General features: G+C 41.0%; 1 protein-coding gene across 2 annotated transcripts; it reads left to right on the plus strand.

The window, feature by feature from the left end:
- Positions 1–51: 51 nt before the first annotated feature.
- Positions 52–10,541, plus strand: DNAJB9 (DnaJ heat shock protein family (Hsp40) member B9). Of its 2 annotated transcripts, none has more exons than XM_019543383.1 (4): positions 52–157; positions 4,958–5,185; positions 7,292–7,920; positions 7,967–10,541. In XM_019543383.1, exons 2-3 carry the CDS (start codon positions 4,969–4,971, stop codon positions 7,723–7,725), a joined length of 651 nt encoding a protein of 216 aa, XP_019398928.1. In that variant the 5' UTR covers positions 52–157; positions 4,958–4,968; the 3' UTR covers positions 7,726–7,920; positions 7,967–10,541. The 2 variants fall into 2 exon arrangements, with proteins under 2 accessions (XP_019398928.1, XP_019398929.1); XM_019543384.1 differs by lacking the exon at positions 52–157 and adding an exon at positions 4,540–4,561.
- Positions 10,542–21,427: the final 10,886 nt, after the last annotated feature.

The raw sequence follows: 21,427 nt of genomic DNA on the forward strand, positions 1-21,427 counted from the left end.
AGCGGCGGTGGGTAACAACAGCCTTCCACGTGCGCTGGGGCGGCGGCGTCACGTGCGGCGGGCGGCCAGTGGCAGAGCGCTGCGTGTCGCACTCGTCCTTGGCCTGGCGGCTCCAGCTCCCGCGGTGAGTCGGAGGGTGCGGCGCGCGCGGCGGCAGGTGAGAGCGCGGGGCTGGGGCGGGCGGGGGATTCCGGGCGCTGCCCGGCGGGTCCCGGAGCTCGCTCCTCTCTCGCCTTGTTCAGAGCCTCCGCTGGCGGCGTGCCCCGCGAAGTGCAGAGCCCGGCCGGCCTCCGTGGTTTCTTTCTTTAAAGGACTTGCTCGGCTTCAGCCTCGTGTTAAGAATTTTGAAAAAAACCCTTGCACTGAAGGGTTCCCTCTGGACCAACCTATGAAGTACTCGGGGGGTGGTCGTATTTGGCCGTGTTGGTCTCAGAACACCGGCAGACACGGGTCTTTGGGTAAATGCGATGTAAGGGCCTTTGTGCCCAAAAGGCCATAAAGAAGACATTTTTCCAGCTGTTTGAGTTGGTCTATAAAGTAGTCTTTTTCTTATAAATGGAATATAACCATGTGTGGCCTTTGGCCGAATGTGACAGCAAGTAACTAGTTAGGGCCCCCAGGCCAGAAAGTGAAACTCTCTCTTTGCTCTCAGTTTGCAAACTGAAAGAAAGGAAACGTGAGATGAGCAAATGGTGAAAGGCCCCGAGTGTGCTGTGAGGTCGGATAAAGGACTGTTTAAAGGACTGTACGAATCTTGCAGTGCTAGTAGTCATAGGAAGATGGATAGATGTAATATTGAAGTAAATTAGGTTTTAGGGTGCTGACGCTATTAATGGGTGCCACAAGTAGCATAGGCAACTGCTGTGTATGGGATCTAGGTGCTCAGAAAAGGAAGGTGCCGGACTGGAAGGATTGAGCCTTCAGCAACAGGAGGAGAGCAAGGGCTGTGGATACCGCTGATAGATGAGGTATCAGGTGTCGCTTCCTAAGCCAGGTTAATTCTTCCGTGGCCCTGCAGCTACTGTCAAATGCAGGGCTTTATCCTTGCCATATAAAACCCCAGGCTGCTTATGGATGCTAAAAAAACAAACAGAAAAACCCAGTCCTTGACCAAAAGAAGCAGCGTATTCGTTTGACTTGGCTCTGCAGCATCTGTTTAGATTGGGTGCTCCAGCAGGGCTTTTTGGCTCTTTTATCTAGTAGCTGATTGAATCTACAGATGTTGAGTGAGCTATGTCCATCTAACACGATGCCTCTTCTGGGCATGTGCTTGGTTCAGGACAGGAGTGTGCTAAGTTTGAAGTAAAGTGCTGGGGGATTTTTTGTTAAGGTCTGTAAGCAGCCACAGTGATTATGGGGTCAGAGAAGGGTTGACATGGCTCTTGACAGTGATACATCCTCTCACAGCAGTTTTCTGCCCCCATCATGCTCTGCACTGAAACTTGAGTCCCTTTGCTCCATTCCTGCACCCAAGGGCACAGACTTTATCAGGCAAACTGCAGAGCACACATGGGGCCTTAACTTGTGGCTCACCTATCAAAAAAGTTGGCCACCACAGTGATAGATGGCAAATAGGGTTAAAGGGATAGGTGCTTACTGAAAAGTGTTCTTGGCTTCATGGTGGCATCATTAAACCACAAGTCCATATCTGTGACAGTAAATAGGAAGAAAACTGTAAAGGCACAGAGAAGTTTACTTGGGAATAATATTCAGAGTTGAAATGGTAACATTTGAGAACTTGGCAAGCTACAAGTGGGAAAGTACATCTGGAAAAGGATCTCAGAAGTTTCTTGTATACGTATTAGAATATATATTTAGTAGCTAGAAGCATTCTAGGGGGAATTGTACATTTGACAACTAAATTCACTGATCAAAATACATTTCAGTTTTGAGACTCTTAGAGCAGTGGTATTTTGCAGGCTGCTGGCCAAACAAATGCTTAGGAGGGCATGTGTATATATCTAATCTCCAAAAGATTGGGTGATGCATGCAGTCAGGACAGAGCATGCAGATAACATTGAATACATGCATTCAATATTGGTAGCAGCTGAACATAATTAGCTATCTTTCTAGATAAAAACAAATCAGACCTTAAATTGAGACCCCTATTTAATTATAATTTAAGCAGTATGTAAAGTGTTGTCTGATCATTAGATTTGGGATTTGCATTTGAATTTCCTTTTAAAGATGGAGGCTCCACTTGTAAAATAACATTGGTTAATAACAAAGCAAGTTTAAACGTCTCATGAATAAATGCTTTGGGGTCAGTCTTGTCCCAAAATATTTGCTACCTTCAAAGTTGCATGGATAGGAAGGCTCACTTATTCAGGGGATAAAGGTTGTAGCCATGTTGGTCTAAAAGTACCAAGTATCACCTCTAGAACATTAACTTCTTATTCAGGGGAAGAATTCTTTCCTATCTGAATTGCACTGATCCTCAGCTGATGTAGTGTCCTACTTATTCAGAAAAAACATACCCTAAAACAGGGATACAGAAAATCAGGGGCTCAATGTAGACATTGGAGGTATGAAGCATTACAACCTGCCTGACATCTGATTCACCAGGCACCTGCCAGACCTGACCTTTTACATACTCCTTTCTCCCTTTCCTTGCCCTACTTTGTCTTCCTAATTTTCAATTCTTTCCTCTTTCACAGACAGCCTCTTTTCCACCTTGAGTTACTACCACTGTAGAATCTCCTTTACTCACCTTTGGCTCCCTACCTCCCCTACCCCTCTTTCCAAATTTCTACCTATTTACATTCTCACTGACAACCTGTCACCCTTTTTACTTCTCATTATTTGGAGTCTCAGAACATCAGAGACTTCCTATGGCTGAACAAGGGTGACTACCTGAAAGCTTGTTAAGAACTTTCCCCAGCTACTCAGTTGGTTTAATCACATCTGTTCAAAGAACCTTGCCTCCCTAAAACAGGAGATGGTTAGTGGAATTTCTGGATGTTCTGTTGGCTGGAAGATGTTGAAATCTCTTTGGGGATTCTACGTTCCAGTACATTTAATGAACACCCCTTAGACACTGAGAAGTTTCCAAGTACCGTTTTTATACTGGAAAGGACCACTATTATGTATTGAACGTATCTTACAATATGCTTCATATGTAATTGTTGGCATATGTTGTAGTCCACAGACTTATGCTGCCCATACGCTAACACTGTCTTGTTCCCAAACTTACTAAAGAGAGATTCTGATAAAAATTAATCAAATAGGCTATTTTATTTAAACTTTACCTTTAAAAAGAGTGACACTGAGTGTTCAGTTTAGCTGTACGGTTATAGTGATTTATATATATATGATTTATAACTTAGTTATATTTACTGGGTAAGTCTTCTTTATGAGGCATATTAGACTTCTTAAACATTTAATTGAAGTTTTTAAAATGAAACATCAAGCCCAGCCCATCTTTTCTTTTCTTGGTTTTCAACAAAAGAAAATATGCATTACTTAACTGGATTGTGCCCAGTAGAGATTACTGCAGATGAACAAGTGCTGGTTAGGTCAGGTGGAGAAAATAGGACAGAAAGGGACTGTAGTAGGTCATCTTGTCCATTTTCCCCTCTATAAAGTGGGATTATTTGCATACAAACTATTCCTAACAGAGTTTTTGTCTAATCTGTTTTTCAAAAACCTCCAATAATGGAGATTCCACAACCTTCTAATCTTTTCTAATTTTTAAGTGTCCTTACAATTGGCATTGTTACTAATGTCTGTGGCCTCCCCTACCTAAATTAATCTAATTATTTGTCATCCTATCTCCAGTGGACATGGAAAACGATTTATGACCTTCTTTGCAGGTAAAAGTGACCTTTTAACTGTTTGAAGACTGCTTACTATGTTTCCCCTTAGTCTTTTTCTGTGGACTAAAGAGACACGGTTCTTTCACTTTTTCTTCCCAAGTCAGATTTTCTAGATGTCTAGTCACCTTTGCTCTTTTCATGGCTCTTCAGTCAGTTCACATCTCTCTCTAAGTCTGGTGTAAGCTGGGTGTGGTGTTCTGGCTTTTCAGAGCTGAGTAGAGTAGAAAGGTTATTTCATGTTTAATTTATGGTACTTCTCTTTGTACAACTCAGTATGATGATTTTATGTCAATACTAGAACGTTGCATCTAAACTGAATGAGACACTAAAACCTTCACATTCTTTCTGTAGAACTGCTGTTTAGACTACTGTTCCTCATTTTGTGTGGCCTAATGGTATTAAACATACAGTCTGTGGGCTGGAGCTGGCCCATGGAGCTGTATCATCTGGTCTGTGGGTCTCTGTGAGAACCCCATGTTCTCTATGGGATATGTGCTGTCCTCAGCCCTGCATGCTATATTCGGCATCCTGCAGCCCCTGGAACCCTTGTATGCTGGACCCTGTGTGCTGATCCAGCCTGTAGATCAGCCCATCAGCCTTCATCTGGCCCACGGGGCTAAATGGGTCTGATACCTGGTGTAGTTGATTACTCCTTCCTAAGTGGAGTGCTTTGTACTTGCCCATACTGAATAGAATTCTTTTTTCCCCAGACTTTCTTCAGTTCTCCCAGGTGGATTTTGCAGGTGGTAAGTTCTATGTTACCCCAGCTGACAATATTTAAGCATTGAGCTATCTAGCTGAAAGTTATCTACATAAGCTAGAGTCACAATAGCAAACAGCTGCTGGGATATACTTCTATCCTGCAGTGGGAAGGACTGCAGACAATTAAACAGGAAATGTGAAATATCATGGAAAGAATAAACTGAGTGTTAGTAAGTAACAGGTGAGAGGCAAGTGTGGCTGTAATTAAAGATAACTCAAACTTTCAATATTCTCAGTCTGCAAGATTTAAGGTAGGATAACAGAAGTAAAAGTAAAGCCCTACTAAACCCATCTTAAATGCTAACCGATTGCATGGTTCCTGTTCATAAACATAGCAGAATTGCAGTTTGATTAATTAAGATTTTTTTTTGTCTTTCTAGGGTCTTTAGAAATGGCTACCACACAGTCTGTCTTCACGTTTGCACTCTGCATTTTAATGATAACTGAACTGATATTGGCTACAAAAAACTATTATGATATCTTGGGAGTTCCAAAAAATGCATCTGATCGCCAGATCAAGAAGGCATTTCATAAACTGGCCATGAAGTACCATCCAGACAAAAATAAGAGTCCTGGTGCAGAAGCAAAATTCAGGGAAATTGCAGAAGGTAGTATAAACCAAGTATTTTTATGGATTATATATCTCTGTGGGCCTATACAAAGTTGATTTAAATACTCTGTTAACTGCAGGTTACAACTCATCTTGCTTAGCAAAAAGAAGTTGTGGTAGTCCTCTAATCCTATAGCGTGCATCTTTCCTGCATCCTTGCATAAACAGATATTTTAGGGCATGAACTATGTTCTAGTGCATCTGTAATGCTGCTCATCAGAATGAACATATCCAAAATTGCTTCTCAGCCTCTTGAAGACTCCGATCAAGTGTAGTATCCTAGGTTGTTGGCATGTTCCTCAACCCCACATTGGGAGGACAGAACTGCCTGACTAACGTAGTGCAGCTGGGACTTAAATCCCACTGGCGTATCTTGTGAGGGTCCTTGGGACACGTTGCTTTGCAGCTTGTCAATCTTACAACAGGACCAAAAGTATGATCATCAGTTGACTAGAACCAGAAATCATTCTTTGCCTTCAGTAACTTGAACAGTCCAATTCGAAAATCATAACCCCAGTTACTGCTTTGTTTCCTCAGCTGAGCTCTGACATTATTTTGGTGGCTGCTATCTGTGACTAGAAACATAGTTTTTACTATTGTAAAAGACGTACGCCTATGTTACATAATACATTAATTTCTTGGTTCTGTAGCTTTTGATATAGCGGTGGCTAATGCTGTCTGAATTAAAAAGAGGGCAAGGGAATATGATTTAACTGGGAAAAGTCTTAAGCGTTAATATTACGTAAGTGTTTTCAGTGTTGCAATAGAACAATACCATAAAAGAAATAGTAATTTTTACAATAAAATTTAATTCAAATTCCACTGTACTACTTTTTGCAAGGCCATTAGAGTTCTAAGATGATGTTGATAATGAAGTTCCTGTCTGTTTTCCAGGTGCTATAACAAATTATTGTTTCTAGATGTATACCCGTAGTGGCCTGGTGAAGTTGAAAGTAATCTAGTATAGAAAACAAGCTGAAAGTATTATGTAGAAAAATGATCCATTTGCAAGTAATGGGATGCAACACTGCCCTCTCCCCCTAAACTACAGGTTTCCTTCTAATTGGATTGATAGCATAGTCCTTCTAACTAATTAAAATAATATTGAGGGCCTCACTGAGACAATTAGTTGTATTTTTCCTTTCCTATTCAGCATATTGATTGAGAGGTAGCTATGATCATGAGTGTTCACTTAGTGATATAATTGGAAAGAGAAGCAGATTCTTCACTGCTGATTGCAATTATATCATCTCTTGATGGTGAAAATGGACTACAGAGGCTATTTCTAATAATGCTATGGGACCACTCTTCTTCAGGGAAGTGAACCATAGTAGATATTCAGATAGTAAATGCAGACTAATTGTAAGGCTTTTAAATTAATAGAAAACATTTATTAAAATACCTAAAGTCGGCATCTGGCATGTTTTGTTCTGAGGTAGAAATGCTGATAGACAAGTAAGTTGTGTGTAGTTTGTTTGGTTTTTTTTTTAATCAGCTGTGATTCTGAATCAGAGACCAGGTAGCAGTTTGATTCCATTTGAAATGCATCCCGTTCTCCAAAAACAAGTTTGTCATAAACTTGTTTATGCTGGGTACTACTTGTGTTTGGTGCCGCCCACCTCTCCCGTATTTCTTCCTCTGCTGTTCTGTATTGAATGCTGTTTGGCTTATGGAAGTGGTCCTGCCATATGCCTGCAACCCATCTTGTTCCTTCTAACAGATGAAAGTTCATCTGAAATCCTGTTATAGGGTGGGTGTTCCTGTGATAGGGAACACATCTAACAGTTTACATTTTGGGGGGAGGGGTTGGCGGAAGAGGGAGATTTCTGCTTGCTTTCAAAGTTGTTTCTTAGTCTGCATTGCCATTTAGAAATGTTCTCCCAGAATAGAATATGTCTAAAATTACAGAACACTTCCCCTCTCCCCCTCTTTCCCTCTGCCATAACAGCGTAGACCACTTCATTTTATCTTAATGTTAAAATTATGTGAAAGTTTGATGACAGTACCACTTAAGGCCATTGCATACAGAGGGGAGCAAATGTAATTGTTTTTGAAAGCTAAATATCTTACACACAACTATTTTCTCATTGACATACTTCTGCAGCCTACGAAACTTTATCAGATGAGAACAAGCGGAAAGAATATGACCAGTTTGGCCATGGAGGACAAGGAAATAATGGCAGCCCCTTCCAACAATCGTTTAATTTCAACTTTGATGACTTGTTCAAAGATTTTGACATATTTGGTCAAAGTCAGAATTCCCGGTCGAAGAAGCACTTTGAAAATCACTTCCGGGGTCATCGGGAGGCTCACAGTAGGCAAAGACGTTCGTTCCAAGAATTTTCCTTTGGAGGTGGACTGTTTGATGATGTGTTTGAAGATATGGAAAAAATGTTTTCCTTCAGTGGCTTTGACAATGCACGCCAACACACAGTACGAACTGATAGCAGATTCCATGGATCTAGCAAGCATTGTAGGACTGTCACTCAGCGTCGAGGAAACATGGTTACTACATATACAGACTGTTCTGGACAGTAACCCTTTTTTTTTTTTTTATCACCCCCGCCTTCTTCCTATTACTATCTCTCCTTCCATTTCATCACCTTGATGACTTTTCTGGTTTTGTGCTGATATGGAACATTTTTATGAGCTGTCTAAAACCGATTAAACTAGTTAAAGTACTTAACATAGCTTTAAAGAAGCTGTAGGTAAACTAATTCTTGTCACTGAAATGTACAAGTGAAAGATAAATGCTTCATTCATTTAGAATGGGGACAAGAGGATAAATCCCACCTGAAAAAACAATACAAGTGTTTACTACACTTAAATAATCTTGATAATTTTTAACATGAGGAGTTTGTAAATGAGTGTTTTTTGGCTATCCACTCCTGTAGGCCCACTTTTTTTTAGTTTATTGGTGCATGAACAACTACAGATGAGGTTAAACTACTTTATTCTAAAGTGTTAAACTTAACATGCCACTTTTAATTGTGCCCTTAACTTTAACTTTCATTATTTAGCTGCTGTGGGTTTAAGTTGTGTGATACTACATGTATAATTCACACACAATATAGCAGTGGAAACTAACTCATCTGCATTTAATTTTCAGAATCTAGGAGCATTGCAGAGTTCTTAACTATGTGATTTTTTTTTTTTTTTTTTCATTCATTTTTATTTTTAAATGGGATTATGAAGAAGAGGGAGTATCTTGAGATTCTCCAACTTTTGTGCTTCAATTAAGTGAAGCGCTGTCTGGAACGTACAAGTTCATTTGTATTTCTGAATGTCCTCTATGTGGCCTTTCATCCTATAAATACTTATTTGAGCACAGTTTCACAGATGTGTATGTGAGTAATCCCACTGCTTTCTCTGGAACTATTCATGTACATAAAGTTGTGAAGGTGCAGACTTTTTTTTATGTGGTGTTTTTTTTTTTTTTTTGGTCATTTTTTAAGGATTCAGGCCAATTTCTAAATAGATTTGAAAAAATGTATTGCAGTACACATCTGTTTGTTGTATCTCCATGCATAAGAGAGGTTAATGAAAGTATATTTAGTCCTCATTTTAAACTCTTAATACTCCTCTTAATGCTGTAGTACAGTGGTACTCAACCTCTGGCCCACAGGCTGCCCCTATGAGTCCAAAAACTTGGCAGCAGGGGGAAAGTTGTAGCATTAATTGTTGTGGTTTCTAAAGCCACTGCAATTAACACTGCTGTTCCTGCTCCCTTCTGTCAAATTTCTGGACACCTGTAGAAACCCACAGGTCAGATGACACAGCCCTCTGCCAGACTGCACAGAGTTGTATCATGACTGGATCCAGTACAGTGTTGCATGCACAGGTGCCAACTCCACACTGGATCTGGTCTACAGACTGAGCCTGCCTATAGGATCCAGCCTATAGACCAACCTCACGCTACTCATCTGGCCTATGGGACCAGAAGGTTGAGTACCATTGCTCCAGTAAATGTAAACGAAATGAAAAGTTAGGTCTGTATAACAGATATGACTAGAAAATTCCAAGTATTGTGTGCAAAATTGTAAATCTGCAAACATTGCATTCAGAATTACTTCGGGTTTATTACTTTGAGCGAGATGACAAGACTTTTCAGTTGAAAGGTAAACTTTTCTCAAAGTGAATAGATGACAGAAAATAAGTCTTGCGTTCCTGGCGTTTGCTGTACATGGCATTTGAGTTTGCTATGGAGGTGACATCACGCTAAAGTTGTCAACTTGTCAATACATTAAAAAAACCATAGACTGTTGTACCTTGCAAAGGAAAACATCAGTATTCTGATGTCATCCCAACAGATCTAAGTGTGAATCCACAAGGTTTTTCTTTTGAGTTTCTTGAGACCTGTTAATCTGGTAGAGGCCTTTTGAAGTTTGTATGGGCTACATCATCCCCATCCAGTATATCAGAGTAAGATGGCCATCACCTAAAAATCACCATTCTGATTTCACTGACTTTCCAAAATGTACTATTTTCCACTTCATTGAGAGCTTGCCTTTCAAATTGATAACATTAATGTTCACTTGTTTCACTCACTTGTGTAGTGTTCTAAGTAGATTAGGTCTGTTTAAAGTCCTGAACTGAATGCTTTGCTATAGGGAAGAGACTTAACCCTTCACTATTCTTTTGATATTGTTTAGTCACAGTTTCACCACAGCATACTATCCTTTATTCAATTTTTACTTATCTAAATACTGAAAATAGATTTTATGTTATGTTAAGTGCTTTTCCTATCTATCTTTGCCTCCTTTATTTATAAATTGACTAATACCTCATTCTGTCTTTATGAAAAGTCAGTAATTTGTGCAACCTTATAAATGTGCAATATTATTAAGATAGGAAAAATGTGCTGCTGTTTTTTTTGTGCAGGTAGATTTTAATTTTCTTATGTGTACTTTAATGTGCAGTATACTTACATGTATGTTCTGAAATGTACATGAAACGTTTTCATAATATTTTTCCACACACGTATCAGTCACATGGATGGATGCTGTTCACTTAAGTACCTCTGTGGTATTATGATAATTTTAAGTTAACAATTATATACCACTTGAGTGAACTTTAAATTAAGTTGTCCCACAGCATCATGTTCAAAAGTCTTAACATCTTCTATGAGATGCCTGTTTATCATTTGGAGGAGAATATGTATTAACAAATATTAATGAGGAATGGCATGCCCTTCCTTTTATATTTAGGTTGTATGCCAGTGGGCTTTCAGTAATGAAGACTGCTAGAACTCTTCAGGTGAGAGCTTGGGACAGCTTACTTAGCAAGATCAAATAGTTTATAACATTAGTCTGTGTTTTCTTAAAAATAAATAAAATCCTTGCAAAATACCCTCAGAAGGAGTTCAGCTTCTATTGTTTCTGACCAGACTTGCAACAGAGTTTCACAGGGTTGGTTGACCTCTTCTGAAGCATGGGAAATTGGTACCCCCTCCCCCCCAGCACCGATTGCACCAACCAAGAAGCAGCTGCGGTGCTCCCACTCTCCGGCCAGTGCTTGCAGGGTGGCAGCAGTGCTCCTGCTTGCCCGTTGCCTGGTTGGGGAGTGTGGCCTGTCAGGAGGTGCGCATGTACCCCTATGCATCACCACTGTTCTGAAGATGGCTGGCTGTAGCAGTTAACCCAAATCTCTTGAACAGAAAGCATTGTTATCCATTATCCTTTTTTTTTTTTTTTTTCTAACTTAGATTAGAAAAGCAACAACTAACCTTGTTTTAAGCTTATGTGATGAGCTTGAAATGTGCCGCTCAGTCCTCTTAATTTAAAATTCAATAACTCGAGTTGTCTTTGTTCAGCCAATTGCATGCATGAGTGCCATGTACCTCTGGAAGCGGGGGGGGGGAGGGGCACAATGAGCTACCATAGGCAGTGGCAGTGCTGTCAGCAGTGGGAGCGTGGTGGCAGCAAGCGGGGAGCTCCCACAGGCAGCCATGGTGCTTTTGGCAGCAGGGTGGGGGTGGTGAGCGCTGACTGGCAGTTGGCGACCACCCACAGATGCTGCTGGCAGTGTCAGTGGCTGCCAGCAGCAATAACAGGTGGCCTGCAGACACAGACGCCCGTGTCAGCAGCTCTTTTGTGCAGGGGGTGTATGCCCTACACTTTGCCAATGATCGCATGCATTTTTTTTTAGCTTATTTCTAGTTGATAAAAGATCATTTCCTTACTCTTAGATGGAAGTTATTATCAAGATGCAATTGACCTATTAATTGTACCATAAATAATAACTCTGCCACATTCAAGGAATTGTTGGCATGTCAAAATGGGGAAACAAGTCACTAAAATATTCCGTAAAAAATTGTATAACACTTTTCGTGTCTCATTTCCATCGTGCCTTAAATAGAATGTATGGCAGGGTAACCAGAGCCAGCTCAAGACTGGTGACAGTCCTGGGGCTGGGACCCATAGTCAGCTGTTTTTTCTGTTTTTGATGGGGGGGGAGTTGTTTTTGTCTTTTTGGTCCAAGCCCTAGGACCTGGGTTCAGTCAAGCTGCAGGCACCTGGCTTTCAACAGGCTGCACTGGCAAGTAGTAATAGTGCTATTGGGATCTGATCCCAAAACTAAATGTATAGCATGGCAGGATGTGCAATTGCTGGGATTGACAATCGGATCCTGTCGTGCCATTAAAGGACTGTGTGCCAAGGGCCTCGTGCTTAAATCTCTTGGGATGTTTATACACATGCTCCAGGAGGTGAATGGGGCTGCTTTAATTAGTACAGCTCCAAGAGCTGTGCTAGTTAAAAGTGCCCAGAGCATAATGCACTGAAAAATGGTGGTGGGGCGCTTTAAACTAAAGCTGAAAAAAGCACCCCACTGCCATTTTTCAGCATGGGGGCGCTAACGCATGTGACACTGGAGGTTGCTGGAGTGCGTTAATTTCTACACTCCAGCGGACTTGATTAATTGAGTCTTTTCTGCACTGGAATTACTGTGCGTCAGAGTAGGCTCCCTGCACATCTCTAGGAGCCTTTGCTTTTTGAGGCTGCTTCAAACTGCATTGACTACGAAGTGTAATGTGTTCCTAACTTTTAACCTTTTCTTAACTTTTAAATTAATTTGTGAAATGACAGCATACTTGGTCTTGCCAGCTTCAAAAGATACCTTTCTTTTAAAACAAACCTTTTTTAGTTGACTAAGACATTTAAAAGACTAGAGGCAGAAGGCAAGGTAGACTTCATCTTAAGCTAATTAAACTATGAATGTTGTGCATGCTTTTCACTGAACCCATGCGGGCAGACCTGTCTTACCTTCTCTATCGGCAGGACTTCTTTAGTCATATGCCTTTTGGAACTGCAAATTGTTTTGCATCTCACTTGGAGTTCTTTTCTTGCACATTCTTTCCCTTTTGTGTAGTGTTTTTGTATCAGGCTCTGTAACAGAAGTTGTGACATAACCTTTACAAAACCCAGAACGTTTCTGTAGTTCTTTATCCTGTGGTTAAGCTTTTTCATTCCTGGTGTCTGTTTTCTATGAAAAGATGGAACAAAATCTATCAGTTTTGCTGTGAGGGTGAAAACTTTTTTTTGGGTTCATATTATTCTTTATGAATTAATAATATAAATAACTTTATGGCTGTAAATGCATAGCTAGTTCTTTAGTCTAACAAGTCATTTCCATTTTTACTATTGAATACAAGTGCTATCAGCAGAGATGGAGATACTGTAGATTTAATGAAGTACCATTATGTTAATAGTCACAGGAATTTAGATTTTTTTTGGATGCATGTCATTTTAAATGCAACATCTAACAGAAAGCTACCTGGAAATAGTTGTGCTGCATCTTATATTTGTTTGAACACAGCAGGCAACATATGCTTCCTGTAGAATTACCTGAGGTGGTGGGAAAATGAAGCAACTCAGTGATGTAAGTATCCCTGGTGTAGATTCTTTATAGCTGCGGGGTTTAGAAGAACCTCTTGAAATTAAGGGGTCACACATTCACACTATAGAGTTGCAGACAATCCATGCTTCATCCTTCTACAGCCTATATTCTGTTACTCTCTTACAACTTTGACAGCTATCTCTTGGTCTCCTCAATTAGTTCCTTTCCCGCTGGAAACAACATACCTTTGGGAGATATGTTCCAATATGTTTGCATCCTGCACCCTGTGCTGAAATTGTGAGGGGAGAGTTCCACCAGTAGCAGGTTCCAGTGGAAAGGGTAAATAGCTTGTAGGGAAGTTTTCACAGCTCCATTACTTTTTGCTTTTGTTGAGGTTCTTGGGTTTGGGCTTTAGATAAATGTATTTGTAAACATTGATCTGTGCCCCATACTAAATATTTGGGATGTTTTCTGAATCAATGATAGTTAGTCTCTTAGGTTTTTTTTTTATTGGAGATATTTATGTGAAGATCCTCCTCTTGTGTAAACTCATACAGATACTGACTTCAGTGAAACTGCTGACTTGCATGACTGAGGAGCTGTCCCTTGTTCTGCTTGGGATTTTATGCATTCTACTCTAATTGTTGGAAGTGAGGAACAGCCCCTCACTATGTGCAAAGGAAAGTAATGTCAGCAGGGCTAATAGTGCCTGATACTTCCTGAAACCTAAACAGTGTTTCAGCATTCGGAATCAAATTTTGAGTAATAAATAGGACAAGCAAGCAATTCAATATTCTCTGTCTAGTTCTTTCATTGTATTTTGACTAAAAATAATTTTCGGCAGTATTTCCTAAGACAAAAATTTGCTGTGACTTTTTTTTTGTGTAGGGAAACAACATGCATAGACTGAGTTTTACTGCAAGCTGTCCTTAATATTCCCGTGTGTGCATCATTTCTGCCCTAGAGAAACCAGAGAGCTGAGAGGGTCACTTATCTTCAATCACAAGTCAGAGCTTGACTTCTCTGTTCAGACTGCCAAGAAGGGTGCCAATTCATGCTAACTGCTGTGATTTCTGTAACAGGGACAGCTGTCTTCTGGGAAGGCACTGAGACGAACTCATTTTACATAGGTCATTGAACAGGTGTGAGATTTAATTGACCATCAGTCACTACTGATCTAAAACTGATTCAGAGTTCTAAGTTAAGCTTGTAACTCCATCCTTGATATCCCCAGTTGTTTGGATGCCACTGAAAAGTGGTTTAAAATGACATGCTTCAAATCTTAGGCACAGTTGAGAACATGAAGCTTTAATCTTCTTTGGGTGAAGTGTTAAATGACAATATAATCTCAATTTTGGGGGGGTGGGGAATAGTATAGAAATTAAAGTGGAATGCCCCTTGCACACTTTTGACTGGTGCATTATTTTGTGAATGTGTTTTTAAAAATTATTCAGATTTATTATTTTCCCTTTTTTTCTCCTAATTGTTCCCTTTACCTGGATGATGTAAAGACCAGTGTTGAAAATGAATGGTTACACAAAACTGTAAGAGAGACAAGATTTCTTTTGTGATAGCTTTTCACTGGACTGGCTGTAGTTGGGACAACTTGGGTGCGTCCAGAGTAGTGTGGCCGTGCAGTACGTGATGCTGCAAACACATCTGCACCACCTGTCGCACTGTCAGGTGTTCTCTGCACTGCAAGGGCATGCTGCCTGTGTGTGCACTGCTCCATTTTTTTTCTGTGGGTTGTTTTTTTGGACCACCATGGGTGTTCTTCAGGGACAAGTAGCAGCACAAAGTGTGCCACTGCTACTTGTCCCCAGGGAACCAAACATCCGCGCTTCTCTGGACACGGCCCTGGTGGATGAATTTTTGACATCAAGTGCACAAGGTCTAATCTGCCTGAAAGCTTGCTTAACAGCTCTCCCAACTCTACCATTGGTCCAATAAAAAGTATCACAAAAATGTCTCATCTCGCACACTGCCTGGACCATCACCAGTACAATGAACTCCAGTGCTACTACACAAAAAGTTCAATTTGTAATTGAAACTACTTTTATCCTCCAATTTCACACATTTATAGAGTATAACTTACATGCCTAAACTGATTGGAGGCTGGGAAATATAAAGTTATGGTCATACTTTTAGAAAAAGTGAAAGACATGGTCTCACTAAGAGTTGGTTCTGCAAGAAGTTGGTAACCAGGAACTATCAGCTAAAATTTCAAATGTTACTAGTGACTTCTCTTTCCAGAAATGTTTTGTGGTATACACAGTGTATACACTTAATATAACATTCAGTGTTTTCTGGCTGTATTGTTGAGTGAACATTTTTATAGTATTATAACTTTGATTTTAGACTTTCTGGAACATTGTTTATCCAAAGCCATCTGTGCGGTTACAGAGCTGAGCCCCATCTTCCAAAGAACCACTTGAACAGACTTGTGTACCATATCTGGTCAATAGGGCTCCATGTCATTCTAACTTCAAGTTTATATTTGTAGGATCATCCCGATCATGATTGCTTCCTGGATCTGGCTTCCTTATAGCCATATTGATGGAATAACTTTAATAGGCGTTTGTTTGAGCCCAAGAATTTATTTAGTCGGTCTCTCCCCTCTCATTTACATTGTTCTTGAATATTTTGTTCTCATTCTAATCTGAATTTCAAAGACAATGACTGGCTGATGATTTTTCAGCAAGAATTTTTGTATAGAGGTCCTGTAAGCTAATTTGTCTGTAGGGTGTTTTATACATATGATAATAGCAGACTTGATTACTGAAACTGAGTGGTCCATTTTAATAGAAAATTAGGGCTGGAGGGGACCTCAAGAAGTAATCTTGTCTAACCCCCTCCTCAAAACGGGACCATCCCCAACCATATCATCCAACTCAAGCCTTTGTCTAGCTGGATCTTATTACAACTTCTCTGGGTAACCTGTTCCAGTGCTCTACTACTCTCCTAGTGAGAAAGTTGTTCCTAATATATAGCTTCAACTTCCCTTGCTGCAACTTGAGACGGTTGCTTCTTGTTTTGTCATCCACCACAACTGTGAACAGTTTAGCTCCATCCTCTTTTTGAACCCCCCTTCAGGTAGTTGAAGGATGCTATTAATTCCCCCTCATCTCCAGACTAAATAAGCCCAGTTCCCTCAGCCTCTCCTCAGAAGTCCTGTGACCTGGCCCCTTAACCATTTTATTGTCCTCTACTTTACTCTCTCTCCAATTTGTCCACATCCTTTTTGTGGGGAGAGAGGGGAATGGACACAGGACTCTTACTAGTGCCAAATAAAGGGGAAGAATCACTTCCCCCTATGTGTTCTACAACACTTCTACTCATGCAGCCCAGTATGCAGTTGCTCTTCTTGGCAACAAGGGCACACTGCTAGCTTGTATTTGGCTTATTGTCCACTGTAACCCCAGGTCTTATTCTGCAGAACTGCTGCTTAGCCAGTCAGTCCCCAGCCTGTACCAGTGGATGGGATTCTTCTGTCCTAAGTGCAGGACTTTGTACTTGTCCTTGTCGAACTTCAGGAGATGTTGTTTGGTGCAATCCTCCAATTTGTCTAGGTCTCTGAATCCTAGCTCTACAGCTTGGTGTCATCTGCATATCCCCACAGCTTGGTGTCATCTGCAAACTTGCTGAGGGTGCACTCCATTCCATCTTCCAGGTTGCTGATGAAGATATTGAACAAAACAGTCCCAGGACCAACCTCCTGGGGCACTCCACTTGACACCAGCTGCCAACTAGGCATTGAGCTATTGATTACTACCCTCTAAGCTTGCTGATCCAGCCACTTTTCTATCCACCTTACAGTCCATTCATCCAACCCATACTTCCTTATCTTTCTTGTGAGAATTGTACAAATTCATCAAATTTTATTTATTCAACATGTTCCAATTTGCATCTGTAGGTTACATTTTCATACCAGACTCCTAAAACCTCCTCTTCAGGCACCACTCTAACTAGCAGAACCATACCTTTTGGGTGAGGAGAGAAAATGAATCTAGCAAATCTTTTTGCTCATACTGCCATCAGCTGTCATCACCCTGTGCACAGGTGTGTGGTAGTTGAATGGAGATGGAGGGAGGTGGGTAAGTAAGGTTCCACAAGCTTATACATCAGTATCTCGCATTTGCAAGATGTTTGCTTTGAATTTATGCTGATAGTTATCAATTGATCTAATAATAGGTGGTGGATTATGCACTCTGGGAAGAAGCAACACAAAATGATCTGCTATACAAGAGAAGTAAATTGCTTGTTCAATGGGTTTTGCAGAAATACAATGTGGAGCTGAAATGTTTGTTTTGTGTCAGTGTTCCCTTTTTTGCCATGCCTTAGAGATAAATATGTTACTTGAGGTCTAACTGTGAGCTTCATATATAAACTCTCACAGGGTCAAGCTCCTCAGTTAATCCGGAAAATGAATTCGAGTCAGTTGCTCTACTTTGGTTCTTAGCATCAATACTTACATTTTGGATGTGTAACCCAGCCTAGGAGAGCGTAGGGGTCTATCCTGCTCTAGTCTACATAAGCAGTGCAGAAGGCGGATCTAAATGAAATGCTCCTGCAGAGAATGGAATGCAAACACTAAGATTCCTTCATGGGTGTTTGCTAATAAAAATAAGAAAGTGACCATCTACCCTGATCCCTTCCTATTTTTCTCTTTTGCCTTCTGTTTTGCATAGTATGCCATCTCCATTATTCCTATTTTTCCCATTCAGCAGTGGCTGCAGTTAAAATCTTTTGTAGCAATTTAGTTTCTCCATTGTGCAAATAGGAAATAACTTGCAAAAGCTTTCAAAATGAAGACACTGTTTCAGTGCATTCACTTTCTTCCTTCTCTCCTGTCTCACCCCAGCTCCCTTTCTTTCTCCCCATTCTTGTAGGGCGAGTCTCAGCCCCAGCAGCATTCTCACCTGGAGAGATGAGTGGTGCATAAAAGGATGATATCACTCAGGGGTTATCTCAACTTTTTTTTTGTATGCACTATTGCAAAATACACACATCTTTGATTTAGCTGGATTACTGTTAGGCCTCAAGCATTCCTGTAAAGTAGGTGAAAATAGTGTGTAATTTTGAGACAAGTAGATACAACTCAGTTATAGCCACAGAAGCACAGAACATGACCTTGAGAAAAAGCCTAATGAGAATGTTTTGGGTTAGATTTATGGTTTAAAAGGGCCTGGAACTGTGAAATAAAGAAAATTTCTTGTTGTCTGATTGCTTCCAAGTGAAGGGAAACATGACTTTGTCAATAAACAGGACTGCATACCGGATTCTGTTCTATTAACTTGAAAGGCCTGCTGGAACCCAAAAATTGCAAAATATGGTCCACAGGCCACATTCAGCCTGCCAAAGTGTTTTGTCCTACCCACAGTGGGTCCCTTGGCCCTGCCCAGCCCTGCCTGGGAACTCTGGTCCGTCTACCCTGCACCCACCTGGTGGGGTTGGGACTTGGAGCTGCAGGTAGGAGTCGCATCCAAGAATGGGATGGGTGGGCAGAGCTGGGACTGTGGGCCAGTGACACTGCAGGCCAAGGGCCGAGGGTAGTGCCATGATCTGCTCCCTGCATGCCCCTGTGATGGGTGCCGATTCTGTGGACAGGGGTATGTGGGGAGTGGATCGCAGCTCTGCCGCTGGCCCCATGCTGATGTAACAAAAAGTACCTTCTTGCCTGCACCCTTCACTTTGTGTATTTCTTTTTCCTTCTGAGTTTTGACAGAGACCTAGCACGCTCATTGCATGGGTGTAGCAAGGCTCAGAGCAAGCCAGAAAGCTGCAATGGCTTTCTGTAGAAGAAACCTACTTCCTGCCCTTTGGGCAGGGGGCTGGACTCGATCTCCTGAGGTCCCTTCCGGCCCTGATGTCTATGAAATCTATGAAACCCACAAGCTACCTACATATTGATTTGAGCTGTGTCACTAAAGAAAACCAAAGAACTAAAATATCCACTTCAAAGACTGTAAATGTATCCTGATGTTAACCTCACTTACTGTCCTCAGTAACCTTTGATCCTCACATTGCAATTTTATATATTTCTCACAGTGCATTTTTATATTTCATCTGTCTTATCTTTACCATGGCATTTTGTATTTTATATCTTATATTTTTAAAGCTTTAAGGAATATACTCCCTGTAGAATGAAGTTACACCCTGGACCATTGTTAAAAAACTGCATTGAAACTGTAATTGTAAAGTGATAAAATCTGCTACATTGGGATGGTCCCTTGAGTGAATGTGAGTATGCATGAGTCAGTAGGAGAAAGCAAGAGTCTCTGGCTGTTAGTTGACAATAGCCTAGCCAGAGGAACTTGTTACAAAACGCTACAAGCCATCTTAAGCTAATCAAGCCTTCTGAAACCTGCAAGGGCACAGCCATTGAATCAATCCAGTCAAGGGCGGACGCCTGAAACTGCACTAGTGGGTGGAACCCCAGTGATGGTGACTGACAGCTGTCATGCACTACTCCAAGACCCACGTGGGACAGTGACCTCCAGATTAGGCTGCCAAGATAATGGTGGGGGATCACATGAGTCTACCAAAAAGGGATAAAATGCAGTAAAGTGTGACCCTCAGTGGCATCCCCTCATCCCTTACCCAACCTACTGAGAAAGAAGGACTAGCAAGTGACCACCTTCTGGAGAAGACATCACCCTGGAGGAAGCTGACCATTGACAGCAAACTCCAGCCCCCCAAATAGGTACCAACCAACATTGGTTCTACACTACTATTGCAGCAATTGTGTGTGCATCAGTGTGTTAGGGTCATCAGTACCCTTCATAACTCAAGGTTTGCATTTATAACTTTATTTCATGTCCTGTACAATAAATTAGAATTTATTATGATCCTGTGAGTTGGTCCTTTGTAGCCAATGTGACTTCCCTGTGTTCCCGATCTCTGGCCCTGCCCATCTGTCCTGCTGCTGGATGTGGTTCCCCACCCACCTATGGCCCCATCGTGTCCACCTAGCCACATTCACTGCCCATGTGGGTCCCAGCTGGTCTCCAGGATCACTGGGCAGTGACAGGGGAGTACTGCGGCCCAGGGCAGAGCCATAGTCTGCTCCTTGCACACCCCTGTCTGCAGAACCAGTGCCTGTTGCAGATATGTGTATGTAGTGGATTGTGGCTCTGCTCTAGGCCCAGCCCTGTGCTGTCACTGCCCCGTGATCCTGATCCCACCCCTGGCCTGCCTGCCTGTCCCATGCCTGGATGCCTGCAGCCCCATTCCAGCTGCCTGGGCCAGGGTTGGGGATGGGGAGGAGGGGTGCTGATCCAGCTTGCAACAGCTCACTAAAACTTCTTAAGTGGCCCTTGGGCCAAAATAATTGCCCACTCCTGGAATAGGTCAATATGAAAAACAAGTAATCATTGTACACCTGTCCTGAAACCTCTTATTGCTAACATAACAAAGTACTGAGATGGCAAGGACTGTAAATTTGAAAGAGGGAGTATGACCACATTAATGTGTTTACAAGTTGCAGAAATCATGCAGATATGCATTATTTATGTCTGCTGTATCCAGAAGACATGTCTCTTATTTCCAGTATGTGGCCAACTGTCACTTTACACTCCTTAAGTACTGTAAAATAACAGCTGTCACACCTCCCAAGAACAACAAACAGTCTGTTTAAAAAAAAGGATAATAAATTTGATTACCTGAGATCTAGCCAGGGGAAAGGAGAGGTCCAGAGAAATCTTGCATTACACATCAGTAATTTTACTGCATGATATAGAACACAATGAAACATCCTGTAGTGACTGTATTTATTTTAAAGCTATAATGCTGCATTCCCAAGGCAAATAAGTACAGAAATTAGGCATGAAAAAACCCATTAGTCATTTAGTAAACCTTCCTGAAAAAGCAGGCTTGTTCCCTACAGAATGCTTTTGAAGGCTTTATTCTGTTTCAGATTCCAGTAAACAAGCAAAGAGGCTTCCACCATTTTCTGTGAGAGAGAGTGCTTTTTTTTTGCATTATTGGAAGTTTGTTCCCTTAGAAATTTATTGGGATTCTGCTCTTGATGTTTGTTTTATAATTTTTATTTTGGTTTTTGTAAGTATTGTTGCATCTTATGGAGCAAAGAATCTCACCTTTTTACAGCTGTGAATAAGGATTTCATGAATAACTTTTCATGATGAAAGCTGGAGCATAAACCAGGCACTAGCAATTTTGCGATGAGGGAATTTTTTTAGGTTCATATGGACTTAGTCAATTAATGGTAAATAGGAGTTTCTATTGTGTAGGTTTTTGCCTGTCCATTTCATAACAAATTTCAGAATATCACTAAACTACAAATGCACCAGTGCTTTCAAGTTAATATTAGTTGTGTATTATGTTAAATAATATTGCTTCTTTCATATTTACTTTTTTCAAATATTTGCAAATGCTTGTATTTCTT

This window comes from Crocodylus porosus, unplaced genomic scaffold (assembly GCF_001723895.1).
Source record: "Crocodylus porosus isolate Cpor-Errol unplaced genomic scaffold, CroPor_comp1, whole genome shotgun sequence".
NCBI classification, from domain to species: Eukaryota; Metazoa; Chordata; order Crocodylia; family Crocodylidae; genus Crocodylus; species Crocodylus porosus.